This window comes from Paroedura picta, chromosome 2 (assembly GCF_049243985.1).
Source record: "Paroedura picta isolate Pp20150507F chromosome 2, Ppicta_v3.0, whole genome shotgun sequence".
Taxonomy (NCBI): domain Eukaryota; kingdom Metazoa; phylum Chordata; class Lepidosauria; order Squamata; family Gekkonidae; genus Paroedura; species Paroedura picta.
Genome location: NC_135370.1, coordinates 165,444,782 through 165,469,722, shown reverse-complemented (window position 1 = coordinate 165,469,722; position 24,941 = coordinate 165,444,782). Strand labels below are relative to the sequence as shown.

General features: G+C 46.5%; 1 protein-coding gene across 1 annotated transcript; it reads right to left on the bottom strand.

Moving 5' to 3' along the window:
• Positions 1-1,747: 1,747 nt before the first annotated feature.
• LOC143830737 (cholesterol 24-hydroxylase-like) lies at positions 1,748-23,844 on the bottom strand. Its single transcript, XM_077323648.1, has 15 exons — positions 23,661-23,844; positions 21,900-21,977; positions 20,956-21,037; positions 20,369-20,442; positions 16,868-16,954; positions 15,243-15,381; positions 14,367-14,477; positions 12,708-12,864; positions 12,134-12,196; positions 10,966-11,038; positions 9,794-9,878; positions 6,801-6,911; positions 5,568-5,656; positions 4,498-4,564; positions 1,748-3,254 (listed from the first exon to the last, which is right to left on the bottom strand). Exons 1-15 carry the CDS (start codon positions 23,795-23,797, stop codon positions 3,096-3,098), a joined length of 1,512 nt encoding a protein of 503 aa, XP_077179763.1. The 5' UTR covers positions 23,798-23,844; the 3' UTR covers positions 1,748-3,095.
• Positions 23,845-24,941: the final 1,097 nt, after the last annotated feature.

Sequence of the window (24,941 nt, the reverse complement as noted above, 5' to 3'; positions counted from 1 at the left end):
CACCAGGCAGTCAGTGCTGTGTAAATCCAGCTTCTGTTCTAAACTGGTGGTATCGTCAAATTGCAGTCAACTTGTAGGGTTTTCAAGGTAAGAGACATTCAGAGGTGGTTTGCCGTTGTCTGCCTAGCAACCTGGGACTTTCTTTGTGGCCTTACCTCCAAGAACTAATCGGGACCGACCCTGCTTAGCTTCTGAGATCTGAAGGGATTGGGTTGGCCTGTTCTAAACAAGGACACATTTCCCCAACATAGGGGAGAAGGGTAGATATATATCAAGCTAGGGATGAACCCCCTGGTGAAATTATCTTCATCTGCACAATCTCTCGCAGACCTTTTTTATATCTCCCAGGGCTTGATAAAGAAATCACAGAAACCCAGGATTCAGTTCAATTAACTGTAGTTTGTGTGATTGTCCAAATGCAGGTAGCTCTTCTAACAATGCTAAGGGCCTTCTGAAACCGTGCGCTTGATTCAGTCATCCAAGAACACAAAGATTCTTGCATCCCACTCTCCCCAGCAGACAAAAAAAGAGCATCAGGAGAAGCCAGTTATTTTATCTTGAAATCTAATCCCCATCAACTTCACTGGGATCCCACACGTTCTTTAAGGAAAATGAGATCTTTACATTATGACCCTGGCCCTTTTAATCCCTTGCCTAAAGGTCTTGAGCACAGAAGCCGCATTTCAATGCTGCCAGCCACTGAATCAGCATTTCCATTGAGATATCCAGCATGGCCCCAAGATTACTCCCCTGGTCAGTCAATGCCACCTTAAACTCCAATCTGTGTATATGTGAAGTTAGGATTTTTGCCTCGATGTAATGTTCATCACTTTGCACTTACTTACACTGAACCTGCTTTGCCATGTTGGAGAGACCCACATGGAACTTGGCACAATTTGCTTTGGTTTTCATCGCCCTGAATAAGTTGGCATCATCTGCCTCTTGACTGCCCACCCTGATTCCAGATCATTTAGAATCAAAGAATCAGAGTTGGAAGGGACCTCCTGGGTCATCTAGTCCAACCCCCTGCACTATGCAGGACACTCACATCCCTCTCGTTCATCCACTGTCACCTGCCACCCCCTTGAACCTTCACAGAATCAGCCTCTCCGTCAGAGGGCTATCCAGCCTCTGTTTAAAAATCTCCAAAGATGGAAAACCCACCACCTCCTGAGGAAGCCTGCTCCACTGAGAAACAAATTAGGAACAAACAATTTAGGAACAAATTAAGAATAATTGGTCCTAATACAGATCAACAGGGAACTCCACAGCCAGTCTCTCTTTGCAAGAGCAGAGGACCAGTTTGAATGTTCCACTCCTGGCAGCTAAGCGCTCCGGATGGCTTCCTGGTGGCGTTTGGGAGAGTTTCCAATTGAGAAGAGCTGTTTTATTTATACCCCACTTTTACTATGTGAAGGAGTCCCCAAACGGCTTACACTTTCCCCTTCCTCTCCCTACAGACACCTTGTGAGGTAGGTGGGGCCGAGAGAGCTCTAAGAGAACTGATCTGCAAGAACAGCTCTAAGAGAACTGTGACTAAGCAAAGGTTACTCCGTTGGCTGCACGTGGGAGTTATTTCCCAGGTGCAAGTTCCCTAGGTTATTTCAAGCCAGAGACACAATTGCTTTCGCGTGTCACCACCTGTTGACTAAAACTTTCTTGACAGACAAGCACTCTGCAGGCAATGAAACAGCAGGGTTATAGGCCAAGATGCAGAAGAAGAAAAACCAAACTGGGTGCAACTGAACACAGCTATAGCTCATTATTACAGAACATAGTTCTGTATTTATTAAGTATCTACAATTGACTTAACCCTTATGGCTCAAGGCATCTTATAATTTGAAGGTCAAAGGCATACAAAATACAATAAAGCCCCATTCACTCCCCTCCACAGGGGTCAAAGTAGAGGTTACATTTTTAAAACAAATCGGGTGGGGGAATTCCCAACCACTCTCATTACTCTCAGACATTAAGGCAGCTGCGGCAGGAAGGGCCTTCCTACTTCATAGGGGAACACACACGATGCTGCCATGAAATGAATCCCAACCATCAGTTGACCTTCAAGGTCAGTACTGTCCCCTTAAGACAAGCAGCGGCTCTCTAGCATCTCTGACAGAGTCCCTTCACACGTCTGGTCCTTGCAAACTGCGGATGCCAGGGATTGGACCCGGGACCTTCTGCATGCAAAGCAGGAGGTCTTCCACTGCACCACAGCCCTCTCCCTCCTTCCCGTACTTTTCCCCATCCCCAAATGGCCCCAGGGAGTATTACTTGCTTGGCTGGATGGGGTTGTACATGCACTCTGCACATGGACACCCCGCTTGTGCCACCCACAGGGCTATGGTATTATCATCATCATTATCATTATTATTTATTTATTTATTTATTTATTTATTTATTATTTATTTATTAGTAGTGGTATACCATCATATGGGTGAACATCATATATCCAATACAAAAATATAAACTATACTAAAAATGATTCTCATTAAAAATATCCACAACAAATTATTGAGATCACCTAGAATTACAACTGTGCTCCAGATGACAAGAATCTGTTCCTCTGGAGAAAATGGCTCTCTTGAAGGGCAGACTCTCTGACATTATACCCTATTAAGGTGACTTCCCTTCCCCTCCCCCAGCTCCACTCCCAAATCTCCAGGAATTTTCCAATTTGGAGCTGCCAACGCAGTGCGGAACTGATCTCTGTCGTTGGAGACCTATTGTGATTCCGAGAGATCTCCAAGCTGGCAACTGTAGAAGGAGAGAAAGAAGCAGGAAAAGAGGGGAGGCTACAGGGGCGGTCAGGAAAAGGAAAGAAGAAATGAGATACCTCCTCCAAGTGCTTGTGGATTCCCACGTGATTGTTCTAATATAGTGCTAAAAGATAAGTTGCATCTCTGAACAACAACTTAGAGCTGAGCAACACTCAATTTTGCAGAGTCACCAGGACCCACCTTGTTGAGCCTTTCCAGTGATGTCACCCCTATCCAGTTCGCAAGACAAGACAATCCAGATTGGTCTGTGAAATGCATTTCACCATGGTCCAGGAGCAATTCCAAAATCAAGTGGAGATAAGCCCGTCAACATTCTGCCTAATCTTCAAAAGTATGAGGGTTGCGTGGCGTCAGTCTGCAGACTAAGCCATCTAACGGCTTGGTGGTCCCCGTGTCCAAAATTTTAAAGCTCTGTGGTGGAACCAGCTGGAATTCAAACCTCTGCAGAAATTTGGCCATCACCACTTTAGCCTCCATCTGGAACAAATAAACAAAACTGGCACGGTGAGCTGACCAAAGCAGTTTTTGACACGGCACTGAGACCTTTATGTCCATTGCACTGGACAAAATTATGTTTGTTTTTTAAGAGTCATGGTACAGGACTGCCTTGGCACCATGCCACCCACCAAGTATTTTCAGAAAGCGGATGGCGCTAGATGGGGAATTATTTTATACTATGTAACTATATTCTTTATTTTAAAAGGCATCAGGTTTAGAAATCATACTGGAAAAAATGAATGCAAATTTGTTCTTAGTAGCCTTATTTGAAAAAAATACATACTTTAAAAGTATATAATGCCCTACATCAGTGGTCCCCAACCTTTATTAGGCTGGGGACCGGCAGGGCATCGGACTGCGCCCGCGCGAGCCACGCCCACGCTTCTGGCCGCGCCCGCGCATCGAGCCGCACCCGCCCGCGCATCGAGCCGCGCCCGGCCGCGCCCGGAAGCCACGCCCGCGGATCGGGCCGCGCCCGCGAGCCACGCCTGCGGATCGGGCCGCGCCCACGGATCAGGCCGCGCGGGCGAGGCCTGCACGGGCGCAGCCCAGCCCTGATTCCCTCTTCCCGCCCTCCCGCAGTAAGTAGCTTCCCGGGCCGCAAGCTTGCGGCCTGGGAAGTTTTTTACTGCGGGGGGGGGAGAGGGAGCTGCGGCCCGGCGCCATGGCCTTCGCGGCCCGGCGCCGGGCCGCGGCCCGCAGGTTGGGGACCACTGCCCTACATTAGTGGCCCATTCCACCTAAAAAAGAAGAGCTTTTATACTACCTTTCACTACCCAAAGGAATCTTAAAGCGTCTTACAATTGCCTTCTCTTCCTCTCCCCAGAACAGATAGAAAAACTGGGGGGTTTGCACCCCACCTTTTACTCTCCAAAGGAGTCTCAAAGCAGCTTACAATTGCCTTCCCTTCCAGCCACCTTGGTATAGTGGTTAGGCATGTAGACTTCTAATCTGGCGAGCTGGGTTTGATTTCCTGCTCCTCCCCCACATGCAGCCAGCTGGGTGACCTTGGGCTCCCCACAGCACTGATAAAGCTGTTCTCACACAGCAGTAATATCGGGGAATCCCTAAGAGTAGCATTCTGGGTAATAAGCAGCAGAACAGACTAGAGCAAAGAATACTGGAACAGATCAATCTTCTACTGCCCCTCTGAACCACAGACGTACGCTGTCCAAGCAAACACTGCATGGCCCTCCATTTCCCACAATGGTGATCATCTTACCTGTGAAAATGTCTGTCCAATGCAGGAACGAGGCCCCAAGGAAAATGGGAAATATGAATAGTAGGGCCTGAAAAATAAATTCAAGAAAGACCATCAAGCATTGATACCATTTGGTCCTAATCAGATACGCTTACTCCTCAGAAATCCCCTGAGTCATTAGTTATTTTACCAAACGTATGAAGAGAGCTCTGACTCACAAATGCTTATGCTGGAAGCAATGTTGTTTATTTTTAAGATGCCACTAGATACCTGTTTAATTTTGCTGCTAAAGACTAACACAGATTCGCCAATAAAATCAGAGTCCAGTAGCACCTTTAAGACCAATAAAGCTTTATCCAAGGCATGAGCTTTTGAGTGCAAGCACTCTTGGGCCCATTCTGCACATTATTATTATTATTATTATTATTATTATTATTATTATTATTATTATTATTATTATTATTATTATTATTATTATTATTATATTTTTAGACCGCCCTTCTCCAAATAGGTCTCAGGGCGGTTTACAACATAAATAGTTAAAACACAATAAAATCCCCATAAAAACCCCAATTAACATCAACAAAAGTTACATATAACATATAGCGGCGGTGGTCACAATTCTGATCTTGGTTACCTGAGTTCCCCCCATTGGATAATGCACTTTCAATGCACGTTAGAAGTAGATTATCCTGTTCTGTACAGGAAAATCCAGCTGCAAAAGCACCTTGAAAGTGCATTATCCAATGTGTGCAGAATAGGCCTTCCTCAGACTAAGTAAAGAGTGCTTGCACTCGAAAGCTCACACCTTGAATAAATCTTTGTGGGTCTTTAAGGTGCTACAGGACTCTGATTTTATTGTGCTACTTCAGACCAACACAGCTACTCATTTGAATCCATCCTGACAGATTCCCCAGTGAAATTATCATCTCCAAAGGCATTTCCACCTAAGTCCCTGCTGTAACTAAAGCACGTACTTCACTGATGAGATTATCTCTCCCCTAAACAGGTCAGGCATTGCAACACGTGGATTTTGTTGGAACAAAAAACCTTGAACACAATTCTCCCAGCATGCAGGGCCACGGACTCACTTGGGTTGATCTTTGCCAAATCGGTCAGGATTGAAAGTCAGGGGGTCCTTGAAAAACTTTTCCATCCGTCCCATGATATAGGTGTTGAACTGCCAAGATAAACATTTAAATGTGTAGGCGTGAAGGAAGATACAAATACAACAGTCATCTTCAGCAACTGGTAAATACTTGTTCTGTCGTGTTGTTCTAGTGAGGTGGCAGAGTTATTAACACAACAATGGTGCGCAACCTGATTAATGAGTAAATAAAGGTTTGTTTAGGAATTAACATTCTTGATGATAGGAACGAGGAGTGCTAGGTCCCTAACTAGCTGAGAGAGGATAGACGAATTGTGGCACTCCTGAGAAGATGGGGGAAATTGCCTAAGAGCAGCAATCTGGAGACAGACAAAGACCATTGCCACACGAGGTCTTTGACTCAGTTTAGTGCTTGTCCGGTCACAGGACTAATTCCTGCTGCCTGATGATGTCGGTGTCAGTCTCCGGCCGTCCCAGGGCTGACAGTGCTCAGTCCCTCGGTTGTCCCAAAACAAGGGAACGTGGGATAATCAGCATTCCCTTTTTGGCTGCGGAGTAGAACAGGGCACATGTCGGGCCTGGACATGTCAGGCCTGGTAGGGAGAGCTCGGGCCATGTTGGTGGGCTTTCCCTGCCCTTGCAAAACCACCCTCCCACACACACACAGTGTCACTTCTGCCAGCTTCGTAAAGAAAATGGGGAAAATGCCTCATACTGCTCCACCACACTGCAGGGCGGGATACACTTAAAATAAAAAAAATCAAGTTGTTGTTATTATGTAACAACAGCTTTTTTAAAAAAGCAAAAATGCCAGAAGCCGGCCCACAATGCTGCTCTGGGTCGGGGAGGCTCTGCCACGCTGCAGGGCAGCCTGGAACATTACAAAAATATATTTTGCTGATTGCCAGCCATTTAAACCTAACAGCCTGGTGGGTCTGCCTGTCAGCTGTTGGGTTTAAGTGTCTGTGAGCCATTTAACCCTTCCAGGGCAACTCCCCCCTTCTCCTGCCTGCAGAAAGCCACAGGGGGTTCTGAACTACCAGTTCAGGAAAATTCCGACTCCCCAAACTAGAATTTTGAGAGCAGGGGGTAGGCACTTGCCTGACATACAGTCCTTGCTTTGGGCCTGCAGGCCCACAGTGGTCTTGCAACGTTATGCCTTCAAGCAGCCTCTCTTATAGACAACCACAGAAAACAATCCATCCAAAAGACTCACAACTAATGTGGTGTTTGGTGGAATTCTGATCCCTTCAATAACGCCTTCCTTTCCTGTCCAGCGTACGGTGCCTGGAGCAGGTGGATACAATCTCAGGACTTCTTTGAGAACCTAAGAGAGGGAACATGGATATATCTCAGGATACACAGAAGAGGAGCCATCCCTTCCTTTAACATACCGCATGGCAGGTAGGTAGAAGGGATGGAGCTGCGTCTGGAATGCTTTGCTTGAAACCCTAGGTTGATTTAGTGTTCAGCAAATATTTCACCTTTAGCTTAGTGTCACAGCTGTGACTTTTCTCATACCAGCGGTGCTACAGAAAAATGCAGTTTCCCACAAGAGGGCTTCTAGCACTGACCTTCGGAAGCTTACTGCCTCTGAATTTAAAGGTCTCTTCCTCTCACCATGGATAGGAGCCATTGATGGACCTTGCCTCCAGGACTCTACCATGATGTATTCATGCAGAATCCTCAGTGACCTGGACTGAGTTTTCCTCCCACAAACTGGGACTTGAGGTCTGGAGTCAACTTTGGTTTAGCACCTTGGTTGGTGCAGCAAAAAATGTAACTCGGATTAATCTGAGGACCCGCATTGGTTTGTCATGGGCAACCAGAGCTGGGTTCTCACCGGGATTCTGTGCACAAGAAAAGAGGAGAGGGAAGGACAAGCAAGGCACGTGCCCAAGCCCCGCAGCCAACCAGGTTTATCCACATTCTGGCTTAATGCCATTTAATGTGACATCTGAACACAAACACAATGTGTCTTATCTGCAGCACAATCCCCAAATGCTTGGATTTTGCCCAGTATTTCTTCCATGCTTAATGGAAGTAGAAGAGATAAGAAATCCCACTTGTTCTTTCAAAAGCAAAAAAAATAAATAATTATAAAACTAAGAAAATGTTGAGTCTTGGGGAGGGAGGGGAGAGTATCTAATTGGTATGTACAACACACAGCAACAAAACAAAATATTTTTTTTAAATGCTAGTTTTAAGGGGTTTCATGTTTTCTCTTGGTCCAAATACCATTGCTTGAAAACGAGATTTGAAGAGAAGCTGCAGGAATTATACCCAACAAATGACTAACAATGTTCAAATTATGTACAATAAATAAAATAAGTGAGACAAAGAGAGTAGTGTATGTGTGATGCCAGTATAGCGGACCTTGTGAAATGGTGGTAGTCGAAATCTCTAGCAGTGATTGGATGAGACAGTCTACTGTCACAGAGCGGCAGAACTAGAGTAATATAGCACTCAAAACTGCATGGCTAGCATTCTGAATGACAAAAGATACTACTACACTATGTTAGCATTTGCTGTTGTTCAGAGCTCTTACCAACTGCTTTAGAAGAAGAAGAAGAATTGGTCCTTATATGCCACTTTTCTCTACCAGAAGGAGTTTCAAAGTGGCTTACAATCGCCTTCCTTTTCCTCTCTCCACAACAGACACCCTGTGAGGGAGGTGAGGCTGAGAGAGCCCTGATCTTACTGTTCGGTCAGAACAGCTCTATCAAGGCTGTGATGAGCCCAAGGTCACCTAGCTGGCAGCACGGAGAGGGATCGCCTCCCCGCCTATGCCCCCAAAAGAGCTCTGCGCTCCACTGCCACCAACCAGCTAAGGATCCTTGGCCCTAAAGAAGCCCGCCTGGTCTCAACCAGGGTCAGAGCATTCTCTGTTCTAGCCCCACCTGGTGGAACGAGCTCCCGGAAGAGATCAGGGCCCTGACGGAGCTTAAACGGTTCCGCAGGGCCTGCAAAAAGGAACTCTTCCGCCAGGCATTTGGTTGAGACCAGACGCAATCAACAGCGACTGAAAGGCCCCTGCTCCCCCCCTGCCCCCACCCTCAGAATTCCACCAACATGCTCTGGACCTGTTTGTATTGTTGCATTGTTGCATTGTTGTATTGTCTATATTATTTATACTGTTAAATTGTTATACGGTTACAACCATTAGTTATTATTGTAAAGTTATTCACATGTTTATAGATTCTTTTATGTATTGTTGTTTGTTCTTATGTAAACCGCCCTGAGCCCCCGGGGAGGGCGGTATATAAATATAATAAATAAATAAATAAATAAATAAATAAACCCAGCTTGTTGGATTTGAAGCTGCCCCTGTTAACCACTACACCACGCTGCCTCTCTTTAATTCAATCTCAGCTATACTTATTGCCCAGTTACTTATGCATCTTGACTCTAACTACTCCATCCTGGCAACTAACCCCACCCCCCATATGTAATGGTTGAGGAAGTCTTGTTTCACTGTAACTGCAGAAGTGTGCATGCACACAAAAACTTATACCCAAAATTAGGGTTTGTTGGCTTTAAAAGTACCACCGGACTCAAACTTTGTTCACTTCATAGTCAGAACGTCTAATGAGGCCTATCTGTAAATTTTATATTACAGATAGAGAGCTCTGAGCTACCCTTTATTTAAAATTCTGGCAAGCACAATTCTTGAAGCCCCCTTTGAAAGCCAATATTGCTATTTTTATTTATTTGTTTTCTTATATTTATATACCACCCTCCCCTTGCAGCTCAGGGCGGTTTATAGAGAAACAGGAACAAGTACAATATAAATTCAGTAACAGTGACAGTAATAGTGGTGACAGGAGCAGTAACAGTCAATAGTAACAATAATAACAGTAATAACTCAAACGTTAACATATCGACTGTAATGTAACCCCGTATATTGTTCAATGCAGGACTGCCCCTTGATGTATTTAATGGGGCCCAAAGCAGCATACTCAGTTCTCTGCTCCTGTTTAATCCTCAAAACAACCCTGTGAGGTAGGCTAAACTGAGTGCGATCAGCCCAAAAGCAACCACAAAGCTTCTATGGCAGATGGGATGAATCAGGTTTCCCCGATCCTTATCCCACATATTAACCACTGTACCACGCTGGCTCTTTGTGGTCTTATGGCACAGTAAAGGATCTAGGACAGCTTTGAATGGTCTGGGATCTCATTTTTCAGTTTTGCCTGTATTAAGTAGTACCTGTGATAAGTACCGGAGTTTCCCCAGATCTTCATAGCTAATGTCTCTCTTTACACCAACCACCTCATCCACTTCAGCCACAAGTCTAGAAGAAGATGAAGAGTTGGTTTTTATACTCAAAGGAGTCTCAAAGCGGCTTACAATCACCTCCCTGTGCTCTCCCCACAACAGACACCCTGTGAGGTAGGTAGGGCTGAGAGAGCTCTGAGAGAACTGCTTTGTGCAAACAGCTCTAACTGGACTGTCACTAGCCCAAGGTCATCCAGCTGGCTGCATATGGAGGAGGAGTGGGGAATCAAGCCTGGCTCTCCAGAATAGAGGCCACTGCTCTTAACCACTATATCTCGGGCATCCCTTACAGCTTGGTGTGCTAAGTAACTACCTACTTCGCCTATATGGGGTTTTTTTTGGGAGGGGGGAGGGGGAATCAGAGGGAGCCTGGCTTCTCATGTTCCTTACATAACATTTATAGAACTATCCAGAATATTATCCTTCATTTTCATTACTTTTGCCATTTTCAAGATATGCATTCTATTAGGTTAATTATTGTGTTAGCTATCCAATATGTAGTTAATACCCTCTTACTGGAAAGGCTAAGGGGGAAAAGTGATTTATTAAAAATGATCTGTCTGTTAGTGCCAGATCTGAGCATCACAGTTGTCAATATCAACTCGTGCCCCAAAACCTCCTTGTGGGTACCAAAAATGCACAGGCTACACTAGTGGTTCTCAACCTTCCTAATGCCGCAACCCTTTAATACAGTTCCTCATGTTGTGGTGACCCCCAACCATAAAATTATGCAAGGGTTCTTTCACAGAAATTAAACCGAAACTGACCAATGGCGTAAAGATGCATTGTTCATGATTGTATATAAATTGGGTTTTTTCTGGGGTTTCTCAGTTCAGTTCTGCCTCTTGTCCCACCATGCCGATCTCGCTCTTTTCCACTGCTCTAGGCAGACAAATGCTCTATCTCGATCTACCCTGCAAGGCTGTTGTGTGGATGGTACTCCCCCTCCCAGCCAAGCTGCTTGCCCTGCCGTGAGCCCTGGGAAAGGGTCATTCAACCCCCAAAGGGGTCCTGACCCCCAGGTTGAGAACCCCTGGTCTACACCAATTCCCTGAGCCATTCTTAAAAAGGAATGGGGCACGTGAATGGCCCCGTTTACCTACCTTGCCATTACTTCTGGCTGCCGTCCCAACTCCATGATTGTGAAAGCCAGCTGACTGGCAGTGGTGTCATGACCTGTGTGACAGAAAGTTGAGAGAGCTGGCGAACGTGGAGGGAATCAAAACAAGAAACCGGAAATACTCATTTCTTCAATGCACACATTCCAAGTTAAAATACTTCCAACGTAATGGCCACCGCTCTGGGTTTGGCCTCACTTGAAGTACTGTGTTCAGTTTTGGGCACCACAACTGAAGAAAGATGTAGAGAAATTGGAGCGTGTCCAGAGGAAGGCTACGAAGATGGTGAGGGGTTTGGAGACCAAGTCGTATGAGGAAAGGTTGAGGGAGCTTGGTCTGTTTAGGCTGGAGAGAAGATAACTAAGAGGTGATCTGATAACCCTCTTCAGATACTTGATGGGCTGTCATATAGAAGATGGAGCAGAGTTGTTTTCTGTTGCTCCAGAGGGTCAGACCAGAACCACAGAAATACCCAGCTTGAAAGGGGGAATACACAGATTCATAGAGGACAGGTCACTCAGTGGTTGCTAGCTATGGTGACTAAACGGAACCTCCACATTCAGAGGCAGTAAATCTCTGGATCTCAGTGCCAGGAGACAACAACTGGGGAAGGTCTGTAGGCCATACTGTTGGCTCTCCAGAAGAGTGGGTTGGCCACTGTGAGAGACAGGCTGCTGGACTAGAGGGACCACTAGTATGAGCCAGCAGGGCTCTTATGTTCTTAACCTAGTATCAGGTGGTACATGACATAATTCTCATTTTGAACTGCTCTTTGGTCTAGAGCAGGGGTAGTCAAACTACAGCCCTCCAGATGTCCATGGACTACAATTCCCATGAGCATCTGCCAGCTGGCAGGGACTCATGGGAATTGTAGTCCATGGACATCTGGAGGGCCGCAGTTTGACTACTCCTGCTCTAGAGAGTAGGCAGGAGCATTAGCCGTTTATTGAATCATCATGTTCAAAAGGCAGTGGCCCCAGATGGCTGATCATTAATCTGTTATTATCAATTTGGCCAGTTCACTGACCCAGACGAATTCCCTGAATATACTTTTGCATCCCTGTTTGGAGGGACTCTCGGAAGCCTGATTCTAATCTTCCTTCATAGACCAGTGTGTCTGTGCAATTAAAAAAAGGGCAACAGATCTACCAACCTGCAAAGAAGAAGGTGACGAAATTGTCCAGCATGCTCTCTTCATCGCACTCCCCATCCTGGGCTGTCGGAACAGGAAGCAAAGGGCAATGGTTGACATTCTGCTCCAAAGGTACAAGAGCACAAAAATACAGCATGGCCCTGGATCCAAATAAACGCCAAAGAACAGCAGTGACAACAAAATCTACAAAACGGAGTGAGTGGAAGGGGGAATCACTCTCGTTTTTCAGGGTTCCAACAAAATAATTTTAAATTCAAGATTCAAACTCAGTGATTCCAGCTAACGTTGCAGGGAAAAACCCAGCAGTAAACAAGAAAGGGAGAGTAAGTGTCTGATTACTAGGCGGGTCTTTGCTGTCTACCAGCTGATCTTCTGCCTATCTTTAGGCTCCAACTCTCAGGCTAAGAGTTGAAGGACAACAGCCCTTTGGGTCTCCCCCTTAGGCTCATGCCCAAGGGCTTGCGTCCAGAGGAGAAAGCAAACTCAGCAAGGTGTTACTTGGTTGCTGTCAACTAGCAGGATTTCCCCTAGTTCCTCCCTGCAGTCTCCTATGGAGACACAGGGGCTCCCCTACCTGCATTCTTCAAGATCTGAGTGAGAATATCCACAGGGGTCTCCTCTCCGTTCTCGATGGCCTTGCGCCTCTTCTCGATACACTCCTTCCCAGTACGACGTAACATTTTCAAATGTTCTCGAATCTCTTTCACTATTTTTCGGTTCCCTGGCATGTACTAAACAGATAACAGATGTTCTCATGAGCACAGAAGCATGCAGCAAAACATGGCATGGCAGAAGGCATGACGCAAGCCATATGCTTCCCCACCAAGGCAAGGAAACGCAGAAGGTAGAATGGACAGACCCCTTGTTTTAATGCAGAAGAAGAATATTTGGTTCTTATATGCCGCTTTTCTTTACCAGGAGTCTCAAAGCAGCTTACATTTGCCTTTCCTTTCCTTTCCGCGCAACAGAAGAAGAAGAGGAAGAGTTGGTTCTTATATGCTGCTTTTCCCTACGCAAAGGAGGCTCAAAGCGGCTTACAGTTGCCTTCCCATTCCTCTCCCCATAACAGACACCCTGTGGGGTGGGTGAGGCTGAGAGAGCCCTGATATCACTGCTTGATCAGAACAGCTTTATCAGTGCTGTGGGGAGCCCAAGGTCACCCAGCTGGCTGCATGTGGGGGAGTGCAGAATCAAACCCGGCTCACCAGAGTAGAAGTCAGCGCTCCTAACCACTATACCAAACCACTACACCAGGGGTAGTCAAACTGCGGCCCTCCAGATGTCCATGGACTACAATTCCCAGAAGCCCCTGCCAGCAAATGCTGGCAGGGGCTTCTGGGAATTGTAGTCCATGGACATCTGGAGGGCCGCAGTTTGACTACCCCTGCACTACACCAAACAGACACCCTATGAGGGAGGTGGGGCTGAGAGAGCCCTGATATCACTGCTCGGTCAGAACAGCTTTATCAGTGCTGTAGTGAGCCCAAGGTCACCCAGCTGGCTGCATGTGGGGGAGCACAGAATCAAACCCGGCTCACCAGAGTAGAAATCAGCGCTCCTAACCACTACACCAAGCTGGCTGCCTTCAGCTTTTTCCCCCCGTCTTCTGCTTCTGGGTGTTGTTCCCCCTCCCCCCCTTCTAAATGCACCACACATTTTCATGCTTGCTGTTATTTGATTTCAGATTCTAAGCCTGGAGATTTTAACAAAATCTTGTGATATTTTTTTTTTAACTGTCACGGCACACCACTTAGCAATGAAAACAGTTGCAGGACCAGTGCCAGTCCAACACCCAGTTTAGAAATCCAGAATGTGTGTTTCCAGGGGCTCCCCTCGCCAGTTAAGAGCAATGTGCTGTAAGAGAACGCTGTGTCAACAGCTCTGCCGGCATGGGCTTGGGTCCTGGAAGCCAAGAGGCATACTAGTGTGGGTGCAACCAGCTCAGACTAAAGGCCATGCTAGAATGACTGGCTCTCCCTCATGTTTTGTTTTGTTTTAAGAGAAATACCAGCCATACAGGACCTCATGTGGGTCTAGGGCTACTGTGCAAGTGGAGAGGGGCTTTCACTGGGCACTGATTAAAACTTTTGCCTGTCTTTTCCCCTTGTGTCTGTCATTTCCCCTTTTGCCTTCCTTTTTCTCCCTTTTGCCTGTCTTTTTTTTTTCTGGGGTAATAACGTTTCTGTGTGCATGCAGGGAGAGTATTCTTAACGGAGCAGGAAACTTCACTGACCTTGAATAAAGGCTTCCGCCCTTCAAACATTCCTCGGCCAATCAGAGACATTGCATGTGGGAAAGGTGTCTGGTCATTGTAGAGGGTGTTTGGCTCTAGGCCAAAAGCCACCTGATTACATTGAGAAAAACGAGAAGATTAATCAAACATATGAGTACTTTTGAGGGCAGGAGAGGAGGTTTATCTAGAGGTATCTCATTGCTGGGATTGTTCTGTTTCATCATCTGTGCCAATTCTGTATCAGGCAAAACGGCAAAGCAAATGGTTCCCTGCAAATTTAACATTCCACAGACCAATGGAAAGCCACCAAATACTGTTTTCTTGAAGGGGGGCTTCTGGACAAACAATTTCACTTGTTAGGAGTGATGGAGTGACCATCTCTGGTTTTCCCTTTTAAAGCATCCTGCCATTAGAGAAATGGAGAATGAACTTCGTACAGACAACAGATGTGCTACAGTGACCTTGATACAGACTACGATATCTACAGGATACCCGGCAGCTTGGCTGGGCAGGGGAAACCCCTGGGCAACTTACCTGGTACAGGAAAAAAATCCTAACTGGGGCAGGAATATGTCTTAAGCCAATTGGATTGTGTTTATCAAACTTTTTGCAGAGTGGTTATTTAGATTATGACCTAACTTGGGAGTGTTATTCTGATTGTATAAAAAATCTGTACTCATTGTGGCTTGGTGTGGATGCTGGACTTTAGACAGGAGTCACAGTGTTACTCATCTTTAACGCTGCAGCAATTGAAATGGTACATTGAAAGAGTTCTCTGGCATTGTGGATTATCTGGACTTCTCCCCACAATGGGTAAAAACGAACCTGAACTCCCTCGCGTGGGCATGTCATGAGGGAAATCCATCCACTTAGTACCTTTGCAATGATGTCAAGAGTCACCCGTCTCAGCAGGTTCATCACGTCCACTTCTGTTTCTCCATCAGCTTTCTCTTCCAACACCTTCATCAGCTCTTCTACTTTGTCGTTGAAGGTTCCCATCAAACCTATCAGGTAACTGGACAATTTTTTTTTTAATTTACTGCCAAGGAAGACATTTTCACTCACCACACAGAACACTAATTTCTCTCCCTCTACAAAAGTTCCTTCTTCCAGCTAGTATCCCAAGTCTTAGGTATTTTGGAGATGGAGAATATATATGAATACTAGTAATCAAGCCCGCTGCAGGGGAATGCAGCGGGCGCTAGGGCCTTACCGATGTCGTCGGCGCGCTGGTCGGCGGCGGGCTGGTCGGTGGCGGCGGTGGCGGGCTGGTCAGGGGCGGCGATCTTCTTTTGTTGGCGGCGGGCTGATGCGGCGAGAGGCGTGAAGCGCCTCTCGCCGCGTCAGCCCGCCAGGCAGGGAACCCCCGGCAGCCGCGCTTTGCGCGACTGCCGGGGGCTCCCTGGGTCGGCGGCCTGACGCGGCGAGAGGCACTTTGCGCCTCTCGCCGCGTCAGGCCGGGAGGAACTGCGAGCCACGCTGCGCGCAGCTCACAGTTTCTGGAGCTGGGAATTGGAGGGACCAATCGGCAGGCGCTTTGCGCCTGCCGATTGGTCCCTCCGATTGTCTGTCGTGAGGAAGGGTCCTATCCGGACCCTTCCTCATCACGGACTAATCCCACCTTTACACCCCTTAGCGAATTATTTAGTCCGTGGCGCCCGTGGCGCCACGGGCGGTTTAAAGATAATGCCAGCTTGGCATAGTGGTTAAGAACAGTGGCCTCTAATCTGGAGAACCAAGTTTGATTCCCCACTCCTCCTCCACATGCAGCCAGCTGGGTGACCTTGGGCCTGATATGGTTCTCTCAAACCTCTCTGAGCCTCACCTACCTCACAGGGTGTCTGTCGTGGGGAGAGGAATGGTAGGCAATTGTAAACCGCTTTTAGACTCCTTTGGGTAGCAAAAAGCAGGGTTCAAAAAAACAGCTCTTCTTCTTCTGGTTGATTAAACCACTGGCTTTTCTTTCTCTTGTCTGCTATGGCAGAGAAAGGTCCTTCTTAACACCTGCTCTTTGAGACCCTGAGATTTTGACTATTGGACTAGGATCCTGAAGCCACAATTTTGAACCCTCATACTGCCATGGAAGCTTGCTAGGTGACTTTAGGCCAGTGATACTCTCTCAGCCTAACCTACCTCACAAGGTTGTTGTGAAGATAAAGTAGAGGTTAGGAGAAGTACACTGGTAATCCACTTTGGGCTTCTCCTCAAGAGAAATGCAGGATATCTGACTCCTGCAGCCCTTTGGCTTCCTGATTATCTACATTGTTGTCACTACTGCACCCAGAGAAAATCCCTATCTGCTGATTTCCCCTGCTGAGTTCTCTGATGTCACAGCTCAGGGTCAGATCCAAGATAACAGAATTTTCAGTAGATCCCACAGAACTGAGTAGAAATTAATTCTAAGAAAACAGGAGAGCAATGTAAGTGTACTAAATCAGACTGAAATAGAGAAAAGGGAAGACAAAAATTACAGCTTATTTTGAGCAGGACTTCTGTCTCACCTTCGGCTGAAAGCCGGATCCATGATTCTCCTATGCTTGTGCCAGTGGTTATAGTCACGATCTGTTATCAAGCCATTCCCTAAAAATCTGAAAAAATACAGAAAAAAATAGTATCAGTAAAGACACTGCCTTTGAATGAGTTTCTAAACGACAGATTGGAAGCAAAATTTATTTGTTCATTTATTCCTTTATGAGATTTCCATGCTTACTTCTTCGGAGTCCTGCCCAACTAAAATGATTAAATTCTCAGTATAAAAACAGTGAGCTATTGACACAAACATTATCATTTTGAAAAGTCTTAGCCCCAAGAATTGTATTAGAGGCCGTGGATGCCCCACTTTTGGAGGAATCTCTATCCAAGCCAGAAAAATAGCCAGAAAATACCTTATTCGTATTTATCAGCTATTCTTTCAGCCAGATATGATGGGGGAGATATTTTTGACTATTGAGCATAACCAGTCCTGGTTAATTCCCCCCCCACACACACACACACACACAGACACACAATTTGCAATTATCCAGGGAAACAGGATAGCTGCAGTTAAAGAGCATTTAAAGGGACTACACTCCATTTATTATTATTTTTTATTATTATTATTTAATTTTTAGACCGCCCTTCTCCAAATAGGTCTCAGGGCGGTTTACAACATAAGTAGTTAAAACACAATAAAATCCCCATAAAAACCCCAATTAACATCAACAACAAGTCACATATAACATATAGCGGCGGTGGTCACAATTCTGATCTTCGTTACCTGAGTTCCCCCCAAGTTCAGCCTGGTGGAGAGAATAATATTCAGAAGAGGGTGGCACCAATACAATAGATCTAACAATGATCTCGATGTTAGAGATCTCAATATTGGAGGGGATCCTCTGATGGATTAGTGGGAGAGCTGCCCTGGCCTCAACCATATGCCTGGCGGAAGAGCTCCGTCTTACAGGCCCTGCGGAAAGCTGATAGATCCTGCAGGGCCCTTAGCTCTTCCGGGAGCTCATTCCACCAGGTGGGGGCCAGGACTGAAAAGGCCCTGGCCCGGGTCGAGGCCAGGCGAACATCCCGTGGGCCCGGGACAACCATTTAAATGCCATTCTGGGTGCGGAACTTCATGGATGCATTCAAAGGGACTGCAGTACTTTTAAATGCCTTCACCTCCATTATAGCCTATGGGAATCATTATAGACAATGATCCCCATAGACTATATCCAGGGATATGTAGGGGCCTGAGGGCCTTTTTTTTTTTTTTTAGGTCAGGGTATCAAATTTTCAGCACTGTACACTTTTGCAAAAATGAAATTGGTTTGCAGTTGTCACAGAATGGTGCAGGGCAGGGCAAGTTTGCCACAGATGGGTCATCCCTTCCAGAGCTCTTTCCCCTTCCCTCCCCCACACCTCTCCTTTCCTCCTGCCTCATTCAGGCCTGGAGCAGGCAAAGGCCTTCACTGGCTGCCATCACTCTGGTTCTGGGATTTAGATTGGGGGGGGCAGGCAAATCACTCTCTGTTCACAGACAATTCCCTCTTTATGCCATTTCATGCCCTGAATTTGAGACCTGAAGAGCCCAGGCACAGTGAACCAGAAACAAATACCACAGCAAATAATAGGAGAAAAGTTACACAATGGGGCAGAATTAGCACAGGGACGCTACAATCACACAAGATACAACACACAAAGGAGGAAGCCAGATGGAACTCACCAAAGCTCCCTAATGCAGCTGCCTTGTTAGTTCTTACTTTTACTTTGGTACATGATTCCAGTAGGCCACACTCACCTTACTATGGGGCAAGAGACAGACTCCCTCCAAAAGCAGCCTTGCTGCTGCTCAGATTTAGGGAGTGAAGAACTCAAAAGTTGAGCTATAAAACAATATAAAAGTATGACGAATATTTATTCAAGTGCACCAATATAATGTTAAAAACAAAGCTTTCTTTCTGACACACATGTAATGCACTCTCTGTGCAGAATAAGACAATAGCTGAGAGTGGTGGTCCTAGACATGGTATATCTTAGAAGGTAGGTGCCAAAAAGAAACACTATGGAAGTATTTGTTAGGACTACACCAAACAGAGTTCCCTTGACCACCCAGCTAAACTTCATAATTGGTTTTAGATAGGGGTGCATTGTATAATAATACTGACCACTGAGGAAGAACGCATTTGGTCTGTTCATGTGCAGTTAGATCTGTATAATTTTTTGTTGTTGTTGTTAGTTGCGAAGTCATGTCTGACCCATCGTGACCCCATGGACAATGATCCTCCAGGCCTTCCTGTCCTCTACCATTCCCTGGAGTCCATTTAAATTTGCACCGACTGCTTCAGTGACTCCAGGCAGCCACCTCATTCTCTGTTGTCCCCTTCTTCTTTTGCCCTCGATCGCTCCCAGCATTAGGCTCTTCTCCAGGGAATCCTTCCTTCTCATGAGGTGGCCAAAGTATTTGAGTTTCATCTTCAGGATCTGGCCTTCTAAGGAGCAGGCAGGGCTGATCTCCTCTAGGACTGACCAGTTTGTTTGCCTTGCAGTCCAAGGGACTCGCAAGAGTCTTCTCCAGCACCAGAGTTCAAAAGCCTCAATTCTTTGACGCTCGGCCTTCCTTATGGTCCAACTTCTTATGGTCCAACTTTCACAATCATACATTACAGCTGGGAAGACCATAGCGTTGACTAGACGCACGTTCGTTGGCAGGGTGATGTCGCTGCTTTTTAGGATGCTGTCTAGATTTGCCATAGCTTTCCTCCCTAGGAGCAAGCGTCTTTTAATTTCTTTGCTGCAGTCCCCATCTGCAGTGATTTTAGAGCCCAGGAAAATAAAATCTGTCACTACCTCAATTTCTTCCCCACCTATTTGCAAGGGATTGAGAGGTCCGGATGCTATGATCTTCGTTTTCTTGATGTTGAGTTTCAAGCCAACTTTTGCACTCTCCTCCTTCACCCGCATCAACAGGCTCTTTAGTTCCTCTTCGCTTTCTTTTTACTTTGGTTTTAACATTATATTGATGCACTTTAATAAATATTCGTTATAATTTTATATTGATTTATAGCTCAACTTTGTTAAGGTCGGGTTTCCATTCCCTTTTTGGTTTTGCAGATTCAGGGAGTGAACAATACCCTACTCTTCCTCACTACACAGAGCTCCCTATGCTGTTAGAACTCTGCCTCCTTGACCTGTTTTCTCTCCATTTCCCCTCAGTCCAGTCCAGAAGCTTGGAAGGCCCAATTGCAAAATTCACACAAGGCCTCAGGCCTTTGTGAAATTGAGGCTCCCTTAAGGCTGACAGGCTGTTTCTTTCTTCAGCCTTAGGCCCAGGTTCATAACAGAAATAAGCACAAACAATAGGGTGAGGTGGAGACGTCTTTTTCTCTGTGCAGAATGAAGCTAATTCACAACTACCTGACCACCTGCATGATGACAGGTAGCTGCTTAACATCAGAACCCACCTCAACTGACAGTTAATTGTTAATACTTGGTTTATCCCAAACATCAATTATAACTTTAAATTAACCTACCTTACATCAAACATTTTAGAAAGATGGCCATACGTAATTTCGTCCTTTGGGTATTGTGGTGACATAAGATACTCCTAAAGATAAATCACAGGTCAGTTTACTTTCACATAAAAAATAAATGCCATGTATTATTGCCCTGGATTTGGAAAAGATCTGGCATTCAGGGAGATCTGAGACAACCTTTCCATGAGAGATCTGGACTTCAGAGTCTGGCTAGTCAGTCACCTGGTGAGATGAAGATCCCATTCCCTCTGTCTTGACTCTTACTTGGAAGGGTCAAGTTGAATGTGGTTACTAAACAGAAGTCTTTAGCCCATCTTTCCTGATAAACTTTAAATACCTTGTTTTTGCAAACAGGGGGAGAAAAGTCTATATGCAAGGAAAGGTTTGGGGAATCCATCATACCCCACTTGAAGTATAGTGGGAACCAAAAAACAAAACTGGCCAACATGTAATTTAGTGGCACACACATCTGTAGTTTCAACTCCAAAGATGGACATATGCTCGGAATAAGGGCTCCACTGTAAGCAATCTTCACCCACATACCAGCTGAAATACATATTACGAATGTATATTTCATAAGATACCTTTACTCCTTCGGGACTTAATACCAATACTGAGATTCTGTGGAAGGCATTTAAACGAATAACCGGTCCGTATTCCTCAGCCCTACGTTAAGAAGAAAACAGACTAAAAGATTGTTTTCAAAGATGGAGAAAACCAACCCCACAGCACAAACGACAGAATAACAAAATATTCTAAGTCCTGCAAGAAACGTCTGAGGCATAAGGGACAGCTGACTCCAAGGGCAGATTTTGAGCTATTCACTCACTCACTCACTCACTCACTCACTCACTCACTCACTCACATCTGGCCCCTTCTGCAATTGCTGGCTCGGGGTGGCTTCCAACATAGCATAAAACAATACAACAGATAAATTATAAACAATTGTTAAAAGTTATTAAAGATAAAAGTATCCCCTGTGCAAGCACCAGGTCATGTCTGATCCTTGGGGTGACGCCCTCCAGCGTTTTCATGGCAGACTCAATACGGGGTGGTTTGCCAGTGTCTTCCCCAGTCATTACCGTTTGCCCCCCAGCAAGCTGGGTACTCATTCTACCGATCTCGGAAGGATGGAAGGCTGAGTCAACCTTGAGCCGGCTGCTGGGATTGAACTCCCAGCCTCATGGACAGACAGCTTCAGATAGCATTTCTGCTGCCTTACCACTCTGCGCCACAAGAGGCTCGTAAAAGTTATTACAACATTTTAAAACAGTCAAACGTACAGCTGTATGGGTGACTAGAATAATCAGAGCATCATGGCTATTCCAGGGGGAAGTATACATAATGGGGGGCTCAGACAGTGTTTAGTCAGGATGTACCACAGAGAGCAGAAGTCATAGAATCATAGAATCATAGAGTTGGAAGGGGCCATACAGGCCATCTAGTCCAACCCCCTGCTCAACGCAGGATCAGCCCAAAGCATCCTAAAGCAGTCCCTAGCTTATATTTCAAGCAGTTAAAAACTTACCAGGGCAGAAAGTGATCATGAATTAGTTCCTTAGATTTAAGAACTTTCCAAATTATTGGCAGATGACCAAAGAAAAAGCTGCAAAAGATTTTAAAAGGCCTTTATTATATGTAGATACACAGAAAGATATAGATGTGTACACACACACACACAATGCTCTCGCCTTCTTATCAAGCCAAAATTTATTTCACAGACTTAACAACATAAATCATTTAATTAAAATGTAAAAACTGCATAAATGTCTTCGTTTTCCACAAATGTGAGCACAGAATTCTTTGCCTTCTGAGAGGCTATTTCTTGGCGGTCTCCCATTCGAATGCTAACCAGGGGCAACCTGGTTAGCTTCCAATATCTGATGAGATCGGGGAGATCTTCCAATTCCAGGGCACCGCACAAGCAGAGGCACTGGGAAACTGGTGTCTGCGTTTACCAACCTGACAAAATGCCCTCTGATTGAAAATGGATGGCTGCAAGAGCAATTCTGTGTTTGTAAAAGGGAACGCCAAACAGGAAGCTCCTATGTAATCCCTCTTAAGTCGATCTGATGGGAAAATAAGGGGCAGGATACGATATGCCTGAATTTACGCAGGAATCAATCGTATCAGTCTAAAGGTACTATGAGCCTTTCATTTGATTTTGCTACAATGGATGGGCACAGCTGCCCCTCTGGAACTAAACCAGAATCCTTGACAAGACTCTCAATAGCCAGCAAGTAGGAATGGAGCTCTTGGTAGTGGTTCACTCCCCCCACCCCCGCTGTCAAGGTGATCCTGTGGGGTTTTCAAAGCAAGAGACGTTCCGAGGTCATTTTGCAATACCTGCCTCTGCATAGTAACATGAATTTCCTTGATGGTCTCTCATCCAAACACTGACCAGAACCAACGTTACTTGGCTTCCAAACTCTGACCAGATCTGGCTAGTCTGGGACATGCAAGCCCAGGCGATTCTTCACTGCCTGCCCTCTTTAATTTAGCTAGTCAACTGGAGTTGATTTGTGTTATGCACTTCTGTATAACTTTGCAGTTCTGTGCTAAGCAGGTTTACTCAGAACCCAACTACGTTGTGGAGCTTCCCTCCAGGAACTTAGGACTGCACTGTCATTCCAGGAAACTTTGCATTCAGGGGCATTTCACTGCCAGCTACACATCGCAGGAGACGGCACACAGAGGGAGCTTTCCTGGGCGACTGCAACTCAGAATCAAGCAAGTACTGCTCCTACCTAACTCCAGATTTGGGTTGGTCTGTGGCAGCTAAATAAAACAGGGTGCCAGTGGCACTTTAAAGACCAACCAACCTTCTTTAGTCCAGTTTATGCTGAAGTAAAGTTCGACAGACAGATAGAACCGATCTATCAACACGAAGTGCTTATCTAAACTCCCTTATTCTGCTTCAGCTCCAAAAGAGCAGTTAGGAGGATAGTATCAGCTAGAGCCAGATGTGGCTGAACTGTGGCTCTCCAAAGGCACACGGACTACAATTCCCAGGAGTCCCTGCCAGCCTGGCCAATTGCCAGGGGTAATTGGCACTGTAGTCCACGAGCATCTGGCGAGCCAAAGTCTGGCCACAAAGGTGCCCGGGACTGTTTCCTCTCTCTCTCTCTCTCTCTCTCTCTCCCATTCGAGGACAGCCGTTCGCAGGCGAACAAGACGCGCACGAAACACACGCTCAGCTCCGTCCGATTTGTCCTGGTCGCACGGCCAGCTTCTGGCCTCGGGCGCCCGATCTGGGGCTGGGGCTCGTTCCTGGCGGCCGCCCTCTTACCTGGCCCTGGGGGGGCCGGGGATGTAGTCGTATTTCAGGTGGGTGTACTTGATGTAGCCGCAATAGAGGCCGAAGGCCAGCAGGGCCACGGCGAGCAGGAGCCGCAGCAAGCCCCACGCCGCCTCCAGCGCCTCCATCGCGCCTCTCCCCCTCTGCGGCTCCCGATGGCGTGACGCGCGCAAATGACCTCCCTTCGGCCGGGCGGAGCCGGCCTGCCCAGAGGCGGAGCGGCTGCAGGAGGCTCGGGGCGGGGGTGGGAGCGCGAAAGAGGGCGGGAAGCCCTCCGAGAGCAGCGGCCGGCGGGGTGATGTCCCCCCCCCATGGAGCCTCCGTTGTCTCCTTCTGGAAATAGTCAGGAACGAGAGATGCTGGGGGGGGGGGGGTCGGGGCTGAAGCGGCAGTAGGGAGGAGCGATTATTTATTTATTTATTTAGATTTCTATACCGCCCATTTCTTTGCATTGGGATCTGAGTGTCCTGCATAGCGCAGGGGGTTGGACTAGATGACCCATGAGGTCCCTTCCAACTCTATGATTCTAAGCTTCGATGATTCTAGACGCGGCGAAAGCGGAGGGCCACGGCGGCCTGCAACTTAACTCTTCGGCCTCTGAGCGCCGCAGTGTCGGGATCACATGATCACTGCCATGATTTATGCTTGACCCGAGTGGTTCCATCTTGTATCAATGTGTGTCTGTTTTCATGACTCTGTAACAACCCTGAACTGTCTGCATAGTGATTTAGGTTTTTTTGTAACAATTAGGCTGGTTTGTGTTATCTCTGGGAGGGGCAGCTGTGTAACATCCAAGGCCAAGAGAACCCAGGTATCACTCTTGGACATGAGCCCAGGCTGGCACCTGTCGGTGGGGGCTTTTGCTCTCTGGGAAAATGTACAACTTTGGGGCGGGAAATGAACCAGTAAAAGTAACTGCTTTTTGCGTATTGATTAGACTCGACTACAAACGTTTGATCTGCTAAGCAATAAAGCTTTCTATTAACCCGGAAGTTGCGTTGCTGGTCTGTCAGCCCCTGACAAGCAGACGACAAGCGCAGAAGTCCCGGCCAGGAGTCACCGAGGCGTGTGGGGAGGGGGGTCTTGCATTGCATCCCGGGGCGCCCCTGTGCCTAGCGCCCGCTCAGGCCACTTTGGGCTTGGAGGACAAGTCAATGGGATCTGCACTAAACCAAGCCTGAACTCTCCCTGGGAGCTAAAATGATTTAAACTGAGTCTCTTGTGCTTTGGTCAACGTTAGGAGAAGAGGGGAAGACCCAACCTGAGATGGAG

Coding starts and splice junctions, on each gene's coding strand:
- LOC143830737 (XM_077323648.1), bottom strand. CDS start 23,797: ATGGAGGCGCTGGAGGCGGCGTGGGGCTTGCTGCGGCTCCTGCTCGCC. Junction 12,197..12,707: donor TCAGATCTTGAAGAATGCAG/GTAGGGGAGCCC, acceptor CTGTTCCGACAG/CCCAGGATGGGGAGTGCGAT. Junction 3,255..4,497: donor TTGGACAGACATTTTCACAG/GTAAGATGATCA, acceptor TATTTGTTCCAG/ATGGAGGCTAAAGTGGTGAT.